The following is a 14,858-nucleotide window of genomic DNA, read 5'->3' on the forward strand; positions in this document are numbered from 1 at the left end:
AGTGAATTGTCATAATTGAAGGAATACATGGATTAGCAGAATAAATAATTGATCTTTAGTCCGAAAGCTCTGATATTTTAGAAAGACCATTAACATTTTCCAGCTTGCCTTTTTGTAGGAGAAGGGGTGGATCATAGGCTAAAAAACAAATGAAAATAAATTGAAGTTTACAGTAATATTACCTGAACTGGTGCCTTTCGGAAGTATCAATAGTTGCTAATGATTTGGGACATTGACATACAATATGCCAGTGGAGCATAAGATTGGGGAAGATTTAGAAGCCCAGAAGTATGTGTGGTCACTATTTGGAAAATCCCTGATTATTCTCTTTCCATTGGAAATGAAACATGGAACCTAAATGAGGCCAGCATCTTAGATGATTTGTGTTTTCCTTCAGTGGTCACAACAGCCACTGTCAGCTACTCTTATCACTTTAAGGTGACAAACTTGCATTAACAGCTAACAAATTAATAAATCGTCATAAGTTAATTTAGTTAATATCAAAGGATAAATATTAAACTACCTAGTTGAGAGTTTCTGAAATACCATAGGATAAACTGATCCCAAATATGCCCAATACAGTCAAATGCCACTGCCAATTTTAGATGATAACAATAGCAGTTAGACTTATATACCGCTTCATAGGGCTTTCAGCCCTCTCTAAGCGGTTTACAGAGTCAGCATATTGCCCCCACAGTCTAGGTCCTCATTTCACCCACTTCGGAAGGATGGAAGGCTGAGTCAACCTTGAGCCGGTGAGATTTGAACCGCTGAACTGCAGTGGCCTGCAGTACTGCACTCTAACCACTGCGCCACCTCGGCTCTTCTTTATGGAAAAATATTCCATTCCTATTCAAACTCATGCATCTTATGGTCAAACTTACATCTTAAAATAGTTGAAATATTGGATGAAGACATGGATCATTTTGATCCCCTTGATCCTCCACCCTTCTACTTCACTGGCTACCCCCCAGGTTTTAGTATTATTAGGAAGGGAAGGAAATTTCGTTCAGATATAGCTACAATGATACAACTTTATCTGAATGAAATTTCCTTCGCTGGAAATTCAATATGAAACATTCAGCTAAAGACATTAGAAAATAAACAATAAATAACTTGTGGGGTCATTGGTGCTCTCTGAGCTTGCTTGTTTTCTTGCAGTGCTAACAAATAACTTGTGCTATGTAAGATTTCTTATAATAGGGCCAAACAAAAATACTACTCTCCAATTCATCTGTAATTTGCAATGCTCTTAAATCATGGCAGCATAGCTTTTCTCCCTTTCCTACAAATGCAACACAAAGAACATAAAAATATTAATCACAGCCAAACTGTATCTGGGTGTTGCCAAGCATAATACTGTTTATTTTTTGTACATTTGACCTGATCTCTTAATTTTTTTTAAACAACTCTGCCAAAAGCCATAGAAAAAGATACAAATAAGAACACTACAATAACTTCTGAAAGTGCTATAAAACTTTTTTTTTTTTTTTTTGTAAATCTGAATATTCATGAAATATTCATGAAAATGAGATACATGTCACTGAGTGGAATTCAATTTTATGGCTTCACACACAAATAAACTTCAAAATACTAGGTGATTTTAGCTTATCAAAGTCCATGTATGTGTATTAAATGATATATTCTGCATACCTTTATTATTATTATTTTTTACTTTCATTGATTCCAAAGTCATCAAATTCTACGATAATACAACTGTATGTAAATTTTCCTATATAAAGTGAGATGGCAGTCGAAAGAAACATTAAGATAATAAATCAAGCAACAATTTAAAGCAATTAACTGATTGTATATAAAACAGGAAAGGGGGGGAGGGCACTTTTCACTCTAGGAATTATTTTTTTTTAAATACTGAAGCTTTTATTAGTCACGCATTCCAAGCCTGCAGTCTGCAGGCTTCTGACTAAGGCTTCTGCGATTTATTTGAAGAGAAATACTCAGTCTACATTTTATGACTGAACACAACAATCCCCAAGCGGAGTAGAATGTAAGGAATGCAGAGTGCTTGTCAGGCTAAGGCAGCCAGGAAAGCACATAGTTATCAAGCTGGCTTGGCTGAAGTACTCCAATCACTTCCTCTAGTAAGGAATGAAAGGAATCCTCTCAGCTTCTTCTTCAGGCCAATCGCAGTTCTGTGCCCAGGAAGGAAAATCATCTTTTTCTTTTCCAGAAAACAGTACAAAACTCTGCTGGCATGTGGAGAATGAAAGCATGCTGCAAACTATCTTTATGAAACCAGCTGTTGGTGTACAGCTTGCCCAGCAGCTGTTCTTAAGTTTCCTGGCCTGTGTCTGTATACGCATGTGCACACCCACACAATTTTTCTTCTCTCGGAGTGGTAGTAAGACTTAACACATTTGGGATCACGGGAGCAAACAGAAGTAGTATTTTAAAACACAGCTAAGCATTTTGTAGCAGCAGGAATAAGTAGAACTAATGCTGCGGATGGAAAGGGTGAACAGAACTTATGCTTTATTGAATAATGAAATTAGGAGGCCCCCTGCAAGTTATTTTGAAGTTTTGGGTTTTCAACCTAGCGTGTAAGTCAGAACTAAAAGCAGTTGTAAGACTGCATCAGAAAAACACAGCCACTCTTCAGACTAACACTTAAAGTAAAATGCAATGGAAGAACCATAATGTTAGAGCACTGTTGCAATTAACTAAATTCTCATATCAACATTTTTGTGTCCTCATTTATTATCATCCAACATAAACTGAAGGTTTCCGACTTATCTGAGTTCAACATAATGTGCAACCTCAATTCTGGAAGGCAACTATATCTTGGCTCTGTGCAACTGAACAAAGTGATTCATTGCTGGATTGTCACTTTTCAACCCCCCCCCCCAAAAGAAGAGTAATATTTGAACAAACTTGAGTACATTGCTTTCTAAATAATAACAGCATTGGTGGGTTTAATGAGAGCAGCAGAAATGAAAACGATAAACTTACAGATGAGGACTGAATAATCGACTCATTTTAGGTACGTGTTCCTTTTCGCAGTCTAGATCATCCTCTCCTTGGTCCATGCTGAACCTCCTTTTGCAAGGACTGATTGGGGGTGGCCCAGTCCTATGGTTGGTCGCAGCAGCAGATATGGGGAGAGACTGCATCCTGGGCTCTCCTCGTAGTGCAGCTTCACCTAGAGAAAAAGCAAAGATGAATGATGGAACAAAACCAGGTACATTAAAAAGGCACCCATTATAAAGTCATCACCTTCCTTAAAGTTTAAAAAAAAAATGTTTTATATTTGTCAGTCTTTAAAAAGAATAGTTATACGCTAATTATTCATTTTTTACAAATCTATACAGGTAGTTCTCTACTTACAACCAGTCATTTAGTAACCATTGAAAGTTACAACAGCACTGAAAAAAATGACTTATGACAATTTAATATACTTATGACTTACATGATCATGTGATCAAAATTTGGATGCTTGGCCAATTATTTGGATGCTCTGGCAAAATTATGAGGGGTGCTCTGTCCCAGGGTCATGTGATCCCCTTTTGCAACCTTCTGACAAGCAAAGTCACTGGGGAAGCCAGATTCACTTAACAACCATGCTACTAACTTAACAACTGCAGTGATTTACTTAACAACTATGGCAAGAAAGTTCATAAAAAGTGGCAAATCTCACTTAACAACTGTCTTGCTTAGCAACAGAAATGTTGAGCTCAGTTGTGGTTGTAAGTTGAAGACTATCTGTAATTTGATAACATTCAGTTTCTAAAATATATCTGTTGAGGAAAGAAAAGCAGAGATTATCATTATAAATACATTTTACAATTAGTATATTCATTTAAAATAGAAACAATCAATTACAAATGGTCCTTGTGTAATCACCACCGCAACTCTGTCACTAAAGCATTAACATCATGACCATGACAGACTTACAACTTTACTTCCACTGCAGCCATTAAGCAAGATATCACAGGATCACAATTTCTCTACTGCCTCTTTCTTATTTTTTCTTGTCAGAAGCCAGGTGTGAGATTTGCAGAATATCAAGTAACCGTGTGATACTGATTGATAGTAAGTGTGTTTGCAAAGCTCCTGAATGCCAACAATGCTGCTGACCTACAAAGTGACCTTGACTATGTGTCAGAATGGTCATGCTTTTGGCAATTCCAAATCTCAACTAATAAATGCTCTGTCCTGCAAATTGGCAAAAACAAACCAGAACACCAAACACAAGTTGGGTGGAAGCGATCTCGTAGATGAGCCTCACGTTGTCAAGGACCTCACTTTGTCAAGGACCTAGGAGTACTCATCTCAAATGATCTAAGCCCCAGAGCTCACTGTAACAGCATTGCCAAAAAGGCATTAAGAGTTGTTAACCTAATCTTGCGAAGCTTCTTCCTCGGTAACATTGTACTGCTAACTACGGCATATAAGATCTTTGCAAGATTCTTGAATACCGCTCATCTGCCAAGAATCCCCACTGTATATCAGCATTAACACGATTGAGCGGGTCCAGAGGTATTTCACGAGAAGAGTACTCCACGCCTCTACTCACAATAGAATCCCTTATGCCACCAGGCTTGAAATTCTGGGCTTGGGCATTCTGGAACTGCACCGCCTGCGGTCTGACCTAAGCATAGTACACAAAATTGTCTGCTATAATGTCCTACCTGTCAATGACTTCTTCAGCTTCAACCACAATAATACACAGGCAAACAATAGATACAAATTCAAGGTAAACCGCTTCAAACTCGATTGCAGAAAATACGACTTCAGCAACAGAGTGGTCAACGCCTGGAATATTCTACCCAACTCCGTTGTTACAGCCTCAAACCCTCACAGCTTCAACCTCAAACTGCCTACTGTGGACCTCACCCCATTTCTCAGAGGTCCGTAAAGGGGGCATGCATAAGCGCACCAGCATGCCTACCCTCCCTGTCTACTGTCCCCATTTATCTGTACTTACTTCCTTTGTTTATGTTCATACATATACCTGCTATCTTGTACATGTTTGACAAACAAACAAACAAAATAAATAAAAAATAAATAGTTTAAAATAACAGAAAATCAGTTTTCTGATTTTCAGCAGCACATTTTGGCAAAGTGTTAAGAGGGGTTCTAGAACGCTTTGGGAGACACAAGTTTTAGATTACTCACCCTGATTCAGCGACTAAACAATAGCATTATAACATCCCCACTTGGCAAGCTATGCCAAGAGGTAATAGACTTGCTTAGGGACATTTTTTACATTCTTAACCAAATGGGATTTTGAAATGTAGGTTGGATTTCTCAATCTACATTCCTTCATCCCTCCCTCCCTCCCCCCTTCGTTCCTTCCTTCCTTCCTTCCTTCCTTCGTTCCTTCCTTCCTTCCTTTACACATAAGTGATTCTGGAGGCCTGCACCTTTTATGAGTGTCACAACCAGTTCAATTCATATAACCTAAGAAGCTAAAACCAAACAAACCATATTCTGATGCAGAGGATAATGTCATATACTACAGCCTTATTTCAAACATGAAATAGTGCCATTCCAAAATATAATTGAAGTGAACTGGGCCAACAGCACATCATACCCGAGCAAAAGCAATTCCATAATTTCAATGCACCGCTCACATATAAGAGCCCTGTTTAATAAGCTCAACAAACCCAATTTTGTTGTGAAAGAAACCACTCAGGACTAATCTCCACTATGTTTACCAGTAAAAATAAACATTTGCCAATTTAGCAAGCAAGATATAAACTAGCAAATACACTGTGGCTTATAAACATACCACAAGTAATGGCTTCTATTCAAGACTCTGGCACCAAAACTGAACAGTAATTTTCCACTTTCTACGTACATGTTAAAAGAAAAACGGTGCACTCCATGGCAAACAAGTTTCCCATCTGAACATCCTGCCATGTTCATACACAAGTTATTATTAACTTTGATATTTCTCTCCCACTTTCCTATTTTATCCTATGCTAACACCAAAAGTTAATAAATGCTTGACAGGCAACTAGCTGTTACTATAAAGAGGCAAAATAATTTAGAAAACAGTGCAATGTGCTTTCTTAGATTCTACAACTTACATTAAGAGTTGACTCTGCTGCAACTCACACATCTGATGTCAGCAACACTGCCAAGTGGTATCTACAAGTCCTTAAAAAAACCCTTTAAAAACTGACATGTATGTGTCTATGTGTTACGTTTTTTCTGTTAAAGAAATAAAGGGAGACTAGTATAGATCTATTTCAAGCTGTTTAGCTCTCATCAGCTAGCCATACCCTTGCTGGGATTTGAACTTGGCCTGCTTACATATTAGGCAGCTAACAGTAAATGCCTAATATGTAAGCAGACCAAGTTCAAATCTCAACAAGGGTATAGCTAGCTGATGAGAGCTAAATAGCTTGAAATAGATCTATACTAGTCTCCCTTTATTTCTTTATCAGCAAAAGTATAACACAAAATGGTTTGTCATATAAGCGACTGTCTGCAAGGCTCCTGGAGTGAGGCTGAAAGGTGAAAGGAAAGCAGTATGCTCCCTCCCATATTTGGGCAGACCAGGTGCTTTGATAGAAGAAAAAACACTATATACATACATACATACATACATACATACATACATACATACATACATACACACACAGACACACACACACACACACACACACACAGAGTGAGGCAAAAAGTCAGCCACCAATTGTGCAGGTTCTCCCACTTAAAAAGGTGAGAGAGGCCTTTAATTGACATCATAGGTAGTCCTCAACTATGAGAGACAAAATGAGAAAACAAATCCAGACAATCACATTGTCTGATTTGGAAAGAATTTTTTTGCAAATTATGGTGGAAAATAAGTATTTGATCAATATCAAAAGTTCATCTCAATACTGTGTTATATATCCTTTGTTGGCAATGACAGAGGTCAAACGTTTTCTGTAAGTCTTCACAAGGTTGGCACACACTGTTCCTGGTATATTGGCCCATTCCTCCATGCAGATCTCCTCTAGAGCAGTGATATTTTGGGGCTGTCGCTGGGCAACACAGACTTTCAACTCCCTCCAAAGGTTTTCTATGGGGTTGAGATCTGGAGACTGGCTAGGCCACTCCAGCACCTTGAAATGCTTCTTACGAAGCCTCTCCTTCGTTGCCCGGGCGGTGTGTTTGGGATCATTGTCATGCTGAAAGACCCAGCCACGTTTCATCTTCAATGCCCTTGCTGATGGAAGGAGGTTTGCACTCAAAATCTCACGATACATGGCCCCATTCATTCTTTCCTATAAATGGATCAGTCGTCCTGGTCCCTTTGCAGAGAAACAGCCCCAAAGCATGATGTTGCCACCCCCGTGCTTCACAGTAGGTATGGTGTTCTTTGGATGCAACTCAGCATTCTCTCTCCTCCAAATACGACGAGTTGTGTTTCTACCAAACAGTTCTACTTTGGTTTCATCTGACCATATGACATTCTCCCAATCCTCTTCTGGATCATCCAAATGCTCTCTAGCAAACTTCAGATGGGCCCGGACATCTACTGGCTTAAGCAGGGGGACACGTCTGGCACTGCAGGATCTGAGTCCCTGGCGGCGTAGCGTGTTACTGATAGCCATAGGCTTTGTTACATTGGTCCCAGCTCTCTGCACTGCACATTCACTGTGGTTCTGGTATTTTTGCTCACAGTTCTTGTGATCATTTTGACCCCACGAGGTGAGATCTTGCATGGAGCCCCAGATTGAGGGAGATTATCAGTGGTCTTGTATGTCTTCCATTTTCTAATTATTGCTCCCCCAGTTAATTTCTTCACACAAAGCTGCTTGCCTATTGCAGATTCAGTCTTCCCAGCCTGGTGCAGGTCTACAATTTTGTTTCTGGTGTCTTTCAAAGGTCTTTGGTCTTCACCATAATGGAGTTTAGAGTGTGACTGTTTGAGGTTGTGGAGAGGGGTCTTTTATACTGCTAACAAGTTCAAACAAGTGCCATTAATATAGGTAATGAGTGGAGGACAGAGGAGCCTCTTAAAGAAGAAGTTACAGGTCTGTGAGAGCCAGAAATCTTGCTTGTTTGTAGGTGACCAAATACTTATTTTCCACCATAATTTGCAAAAAAATTCTTTCCAAATTAGACAATGTGATTGTCTGGATTTGTTTTCTCATTTTGTCTCTCATAGTTGAGGTCTACCTATGATGTCAATTACAGGCCTCTCTCATCTTTTTAAGTGGGAGAACTTGCACAATTGGTGGCTGACTAAATACTTTTTTGCCTCACTGTATACACACACACACACACACATACACACACGCACAAACACACACACGATGGTTCATCACTGACCAGAGAGTAAGATATGGATGGATAGTTAGGGATAAATATGTAAGATATTTATTGATTTATTTGTACCCTGTCTTTATTATTTTTACAAACTCAAAGCGGCAAACTTATCCAACACATCTTCCTCCTCCTCTTTTCCTCACAACAAACCCGTGAAGGGGGTTGGGCTGAGAGAGTGTGACTGGAGACCTGAAGTGACATTGGTTTGGGATATGAATATACGTGCACATTTGTAAACAGATTTTTGCCATCATGTTAATGGCAAAATGAACTGCAGTAGACTCAGATGCAATGAAGAAGCTGGATCTTAAAATTAAGGGAATTCCTGGATCAATTCATACCTCTTAAAGTCCCCAATCTTGGGGGGGAAAGTCTTAGATGATATATGCTTTAAAATACAGAACCATACCCCAGATTTCCAAATTTGTTACCTTATCTGGTTTATGGCACAGAGAGTATTTATCCTCAGAATACTTCTCTTTGTTTTAGCAAGCAACTGGGCAGGGACACAGACTATCTCTCAAATATCTGTGCTTATAGCCCTATTCATCAACTTTCCTCACAAAAATCTGGAATGTAAGACAACGTGATGAAATACAAACAAAACACAAGTGATAATGTGACATACTGTTTGTCTATCGTAATATTACATGAGTGCTTGGCTACAAATTCACACAACACAAAGCTTTGCAGTCTAGATTTAATCATTTCTAAGAAGCAGCGTTAAATTTCTCTATCTATTTGACAATATAGTTCTACCTCAGGATTCTATGAATATACTTAACTGCTAGTCTGTAAATGCTTTCTTTTTTTCCCTTTCACACATTAAAGTTTTCTTCTTTGTGGCAACCCCTGAGATATTGGAAGACTGCTATCATGTCTCCCCTAGTCCTTCTTTTCATTTAACTAGGCATACCCAGTTCCTGCAACCGTTCTTCATATGTTTTAGCCTCCAGTCCCCTAATCCTTTTTGTTGCTCTTCTCTACACTCTTTCTAGAGTCTCCACATCTTTTCTACATTGTGGTAAACAAAACTGAATGCAATATTCCAAGTGTGGCCTTACCAAGGCATTATAAAGTGGTATTAATACTTCACGTGATCTTGATTCTATCCCTCTGTTTATGCAGCTTTTTGGCTGCATGTTTATGTTGGCTTTTTGGGCAGCTGCTGCACACTGCTGGCTCATATTTAAATGGTTGTCCACTAGGACTCCAAGATTCCTCTTACAATTACTACTATTGAGCAAGGTACCACCTATACTGTACCTGTGCATTTCATTTTTCTTGCCTAAATGTGGAACCTTACTAGTTGATTTAATTTTTCCAGGAATGCATTTTCATTCACAACAAAGAATTTTACAAAGCATTCCTTTTTATTTCTGTGTGCAGTCCTAGTATTTTTATTAGCAAAGGAAGGAAGTTTACTACATATTACCCCCTCTCTTATCCCAGAAAACACACAAAATTAAATGTATTGTGGGCACTGTTACTTAATTCATTTGTATATTGACCTTTCGTGCTTCAGACAAGAAAATGCCCAGGTAGGCAAGGAGAACCCTCAAAGATAAGTTCCATTTATTTGAAGCACTTTCCTGCTTCCTGATTATCTCTCATACCAGAAATTATAATAGTTGGCTTCTCAGTTTGCTACATGTGTAGTGCAACTATTATTATCTATTATGAGTTGCCATGACTCAACTTTCAGACAATTTTACCTGGATGACTGAGAATCTTCACTGCCATGTTGCCACATGTTTTAGGGATGAAACTCTGATGTTGGTGTGGGAACACCCCTAAGAATTTTAGGAGTTTGTACTTTCCAATGACTTTTTGCCTACTTTTTCCCCTAAGCAGTGAAACATCTCAAACCACCAAGAAAATAAGTCAAGTTGCCATGACTCAACTTTCAGACAATCCTACCTGGATGACTGAGAATCTTCATTGACAGACTTCTATTATATTTATCCAATTCCACATTTTACTGTTTGATGGGAGATCAGAGAAAAATACTCCCCAAAACATAATGAGGCTTTGTGATAGTGAGAACATCACAATAATAATTCTGTTTAGTTAAATGGTTGTTATGACTAGTAAATCAATAAGATATCTGATTATGTTTAATTTCAAATGCCTATGGGAAGGCCTTCCACCAAATGTACTGTACACGTAGTTGTGCCCACCTACACTAATGCTTACCAGGATGAATAAAAATAGGTGTTTTTTTTTAAAAAAATCAGATTTTAAAAAAATTTAAATTGGATTTTTTAATTATCAAATTTATTGTAATAAAATGCTTTTGGAGTAAAAATCTAAAGATACTTTTCTATTTAAAATACATTAATAATTTAGTTTATTCAGCACAAAATGGAGCTTAGCTATGTAGCATGCGGCTGTACATTCTGCAATATTTACATTTTTGGTAAACCCTTTCAATGAATCCAAGCTCTGAAAGCTGAGATAATATACAGTGCATTATGCATTCACACCCTTTCACAGTAACCATGAGCTAAATCATAAAACAAAGTTCAGGAATATCCCTTTATTCCATTGTTTTCCAAATCTATGTACATTACAAACTATATGATTGTTTGAAGATAAATGCATCTGTACCACCAGACCCTAAGCTTAAGGAGGAAGGGCAAGCGGTAAAAATGAAAGTGAAACCTTCTAAGCAGCTTATAAATATAATATTAAAGAGCACCTTTCATTTCGGATCCATCATGGCAGTGCCTGCTAGAAGGAATCCACTCACCTGCTGCCTGCCACATCCCTCAACTTGTTGTGTCACTGCCACGTCACCAGCCATCCCATTAAAGTGAATGGGACTGTCGGTGACTCAACATGGGGTCAGAGGAGGAGCTGCTGTGGAACAGAGAGGGCAGTTGCTCTTTTAAAATTATGATGTCGAGTTGATTTAAATCAAGCCTTTTTACTAGTGATTTAAATCATGTTTTAAATCATGATTTAAATCACCTGGATTTAAATCAAATCCACCCTGATGTTTACTCTCTTGTAATCTCTTCCTCTCCAATGAACATTAATTTCCTGCTTGCTAATTATTCCAGCACTGGGATAAGCATTCCGAAGGATGCGGGAGGGGGAAAAGAGGAAAACTGGATTAAATAATAAGCACACTTGGTGACTATGTCACATAGCCACCAAGATGCTGGTCCAAATTGTTATTGTTAAAAGGTTATCTGTATAATAGAGGGACGCGGTGGCTCAGTGGCTAAGACGCTGAGCTTGTCGATCAGAAAGGTCGGCAGTTTGGCAGTTCAAACCCCTAGCGCCACATAACAGAGTGAGCTCCAGTTACTTGTCCCAGGTTCTGCCAACCTAGCAGTTCAAAAGCATGTAAAAATGCGGGTAGAAAAAATACCATCTTTGGTGGGAAGATAACAGCATTCTGTGCACCTTCGGTGTTTAGTGATGCCGGCCACATGACCACCAAGAGGTCTTCGGACAGCGCTGGCTCTTCGGCTTTGATACGGAGATGAGCACCGCCCCCTAGACTCAGGAACAACTATCACATATGTGCGAGAGGAACCTTTACCTTTTTATACAATAGAACTAAATCCTAATTGATGTGTTAGTAATCATTTATAACCTTATAAAGGTTATATAACCTTTATAAAGCCATTCTATTTTGGGACTAACATTACATCTTGTGTTAACAAATTCCACTTGTTAAATATCGAAATGTGCTATTAGTATTTATCCCATCTTAATTTTCAATTGTTCAGCTTTACTGAAACTTAATATTATACCATTTATAGTGGCCAAAACTATTAATAATACTTCCAACAATATGCCCATGCTGCTATTCTCACTTGGCTACTTACTGTGTGAGCAGAATAAACTCAATAAACTCAAAACGGAGACACAGACATAATGTTGCCAAATTTTGCTGCAAGCCCCATCTGAAAATTACTGTTACAGGAATATACTCCCAAGTTTAAGTGAAGTGGTGATTATTAAAGGGTTGGGAATAGGTGAGGCTAGTTTTAGATGAGTATAATTTAATAATAATGATCATTTAATATGACAAAATCAGGAGCTGAAGCTGAACATTATCACTTGCTGATGGATGCAAATGTCTATGAAGAGATTAGCTACCAACTTCAAAACTTGGTAGCGTAAAATATAGATATTCAGTATTTATTGTAGTCCATTTTTGCTGCATGACATAAAATATTAGGACTGAGCAAAGTATTGGAAAGTGTTTACTCATTAGAGCAGGCATGTTCTTTGGTAGGGTCTATAAGGCTATCCTAGTTGTTTGCCTGTGCATAGACAGAGAACTGTTCCACTGGGATAGCCAATAAAGTGTCTGTGCATACATAACAAGTGCTTAGATAGCCTTTCAAACGCTATGTACAGCCCTAGATAAATATTTAAATCCGAGTGTTTGCACAATGTTAGTGAACTTTATTTTCTTACTTAAATCAGTGTTCATTGAGATGGCCATGGCATTCTGTTTGACACATGCAAAAGAAACAAAGCCGATTGCTTCAGCAACCCTTTCCACATCCAATTTCACATAATTTCAAATGCAAACATAGCACTGTAGATCAATGTACAACAAATTATATTTCTTTTGCTTTACGGCATCCCATTTGAAACCACAGGAAAATTAATGTCTGTCATTTACTTTAAATGATTGTCTTTAGATACCAAAAATTTAAATAGGTTGAGAGGAAATAGAAGACTGCAAAAGTTGTGGTTGAGTGCAATTAGGGATATCCTTAAAAAGAGGAGCGAGATTTAAAGAACAAAAGGCAATGTTTTGCCAACGATTCTTGCTTTTGCCATATGTATGGACATGTCTAAAGCAAAAAATAGTTTGCAAAAACAGAAAACTATGGTACAGTGAACTGTATTGATTTAAACTAGATTTATCCATATTTCTTTTCCTATCATATACTCTGCATTTTGTTGGCCATTTCTTACTCCTTTTCTGCACTTTGAATAACTTCGCTTAACTTGGAAGGAGTTAACATTGTGGGTGTTTATATTTGAGAAACATAAAATTATGTTCCAAATATTTGCCACACCTTCCTTTTTAAGGTTTATGTTTAAAAAAATATTCAGATTTACATATTTCTTTGTCATGAGTTTCTATAAGAATTAGTTGACATTTCAACAATTACATAAATTTCATGACAATTTGTGTTATCAATGCTTAGAAACTAAGTAAGGGCTTCATAAGCCATGAAAGCAATTTTTAAATGTGTTTATTACGTGGAAATACTTCATCCTTATTTGTTTCTAAAAACAATAATCCACATCCTTTATAGTGCTTCAAAACTTTGCAACTATTATATAAAAGTCACACTGTCCCAATAAAGCTATTGCATTTGGAAATGGTTTTCAAAAGAAAATTTACTTATTTATTTAATATTTTGCCTTTATTATTTTTCATATATAACTCAAGATGGTGAACATACCTAATACTCCTTCCTCCTCCTACTTTCCCCCCTATGAGATGGGTTGGAAAGTCACCCAGCTGACTTTTATGGCTAAGGCAGGACTTGAACTCATAATCACTTGCTTTCTATCCTGAAGCTTTAACCACTAGACTAGAATTTTTTTTAGACAGGGATTTTGGAATATTTTTTTTGCACAGTAAATTTATTTCGAAATATATTTTGATTTTACTGCAACATGCTGTGTAACAAACCTTGTGCATTCTGTGACTCAGTGGAAATTACTGATGTACTTATAAATGTTAGATTCTATACAGAAACAGTGTCTGTTTTTTTTACAAGGGGCAGACAATGAATACAAATTTCCATCAGTGAATAACTAGTAAAATACATGTATCTACTGGCCTAAATTAAAATGCACATCAAAATCATTATTCAACTGTTCCATGAGGCAGGCCTATATCTGTCAATTTTACTATTAAAAACCCTATGGTGGCTATTCTATTGGGGGGGGGGGAAATTACCTAGTTTGTTTGAATAAATAGTTAACGTAAATTATTTTAGATCACATCTTAGTTTGGTGCAGTTACTAATAAAGATTATGAGATTTCTCTGTTTGGTCTTTGAATCTGATCTCAATATAAACACTCTAAGCCTATAGTTTTAGAAAGTAAAATATCACAGGTGAACAAGTCTGCTTATGCATTGAAGTATGCATTATATAGCAAAAGCCAAATTACCTCAGCTTTCCCAGAATTTAAGCAGCCCTGAATCCTCCTTGGGTTTTTCTCTGTAGTTCCAAGAAAGTGTTTGAACAAGACACAAAAAAGCTAAATTGATCAAAGATCTGTCTGTCATTAAGTGAAAGTAATCAAAGCTTAATAATTGTTTTTTCTACTTCAAAGAAAATTTATACAAGAGTAGAATTGCAAAATTAACAGCAAGATAGAACCTGTATTTTAGCAGCATCAAGGCCACTGCTTGGTGACTTAGTATATTACTGTAAGGCCAGCCACCTTGGATTCCAGTTTTAAGGAAGGAATGTAATGTTAATGAAATTAACTTTGGCTTTACCATTGTATAACAACAGATAAATATGCTACAATATTCTTTCTTTCCAGCCCAGTAACAAATGTTTCAATTAAT

General features: G+C 37.4%; 1 protein-coding gene across 1 annotated transcript in view; it reads right to left on the reverse strand.

The window, feature by feature from the left end:
- The window catches only part of VGLL4 (vestigial like family member 4), a 62,423-nt gene that overhangs the window by 32,258 nt on the left and 15,307 nt on the right, over positions 1–14,858 (reverse strand). Inside the window, exon 2 of the mRNA XM_032210900.1 lies at positions 2,971–3,160. Within this exon, the coding sequence (XP_032066791.1) occupies positions 2,971–3,160 (190 nt within the window). The remainder of the gene's footprint in view (positions 1–2,970; positions 3,161–14,858) is intronic.

Source organism: Thamnophis elegans, chromosome 2 (genome assembly GCF_009769535.1).
Source record: "Thamnophis elegans isolate rThaEle1 chromosome 2, rThaEle1.pri, whole genome shotgun sequence".
NCBI lineage: Eukaryota > Metazoa > Chordata > Lepidosauria > Squamata > Colubridae > Thamnophis > Thamnophis elegans.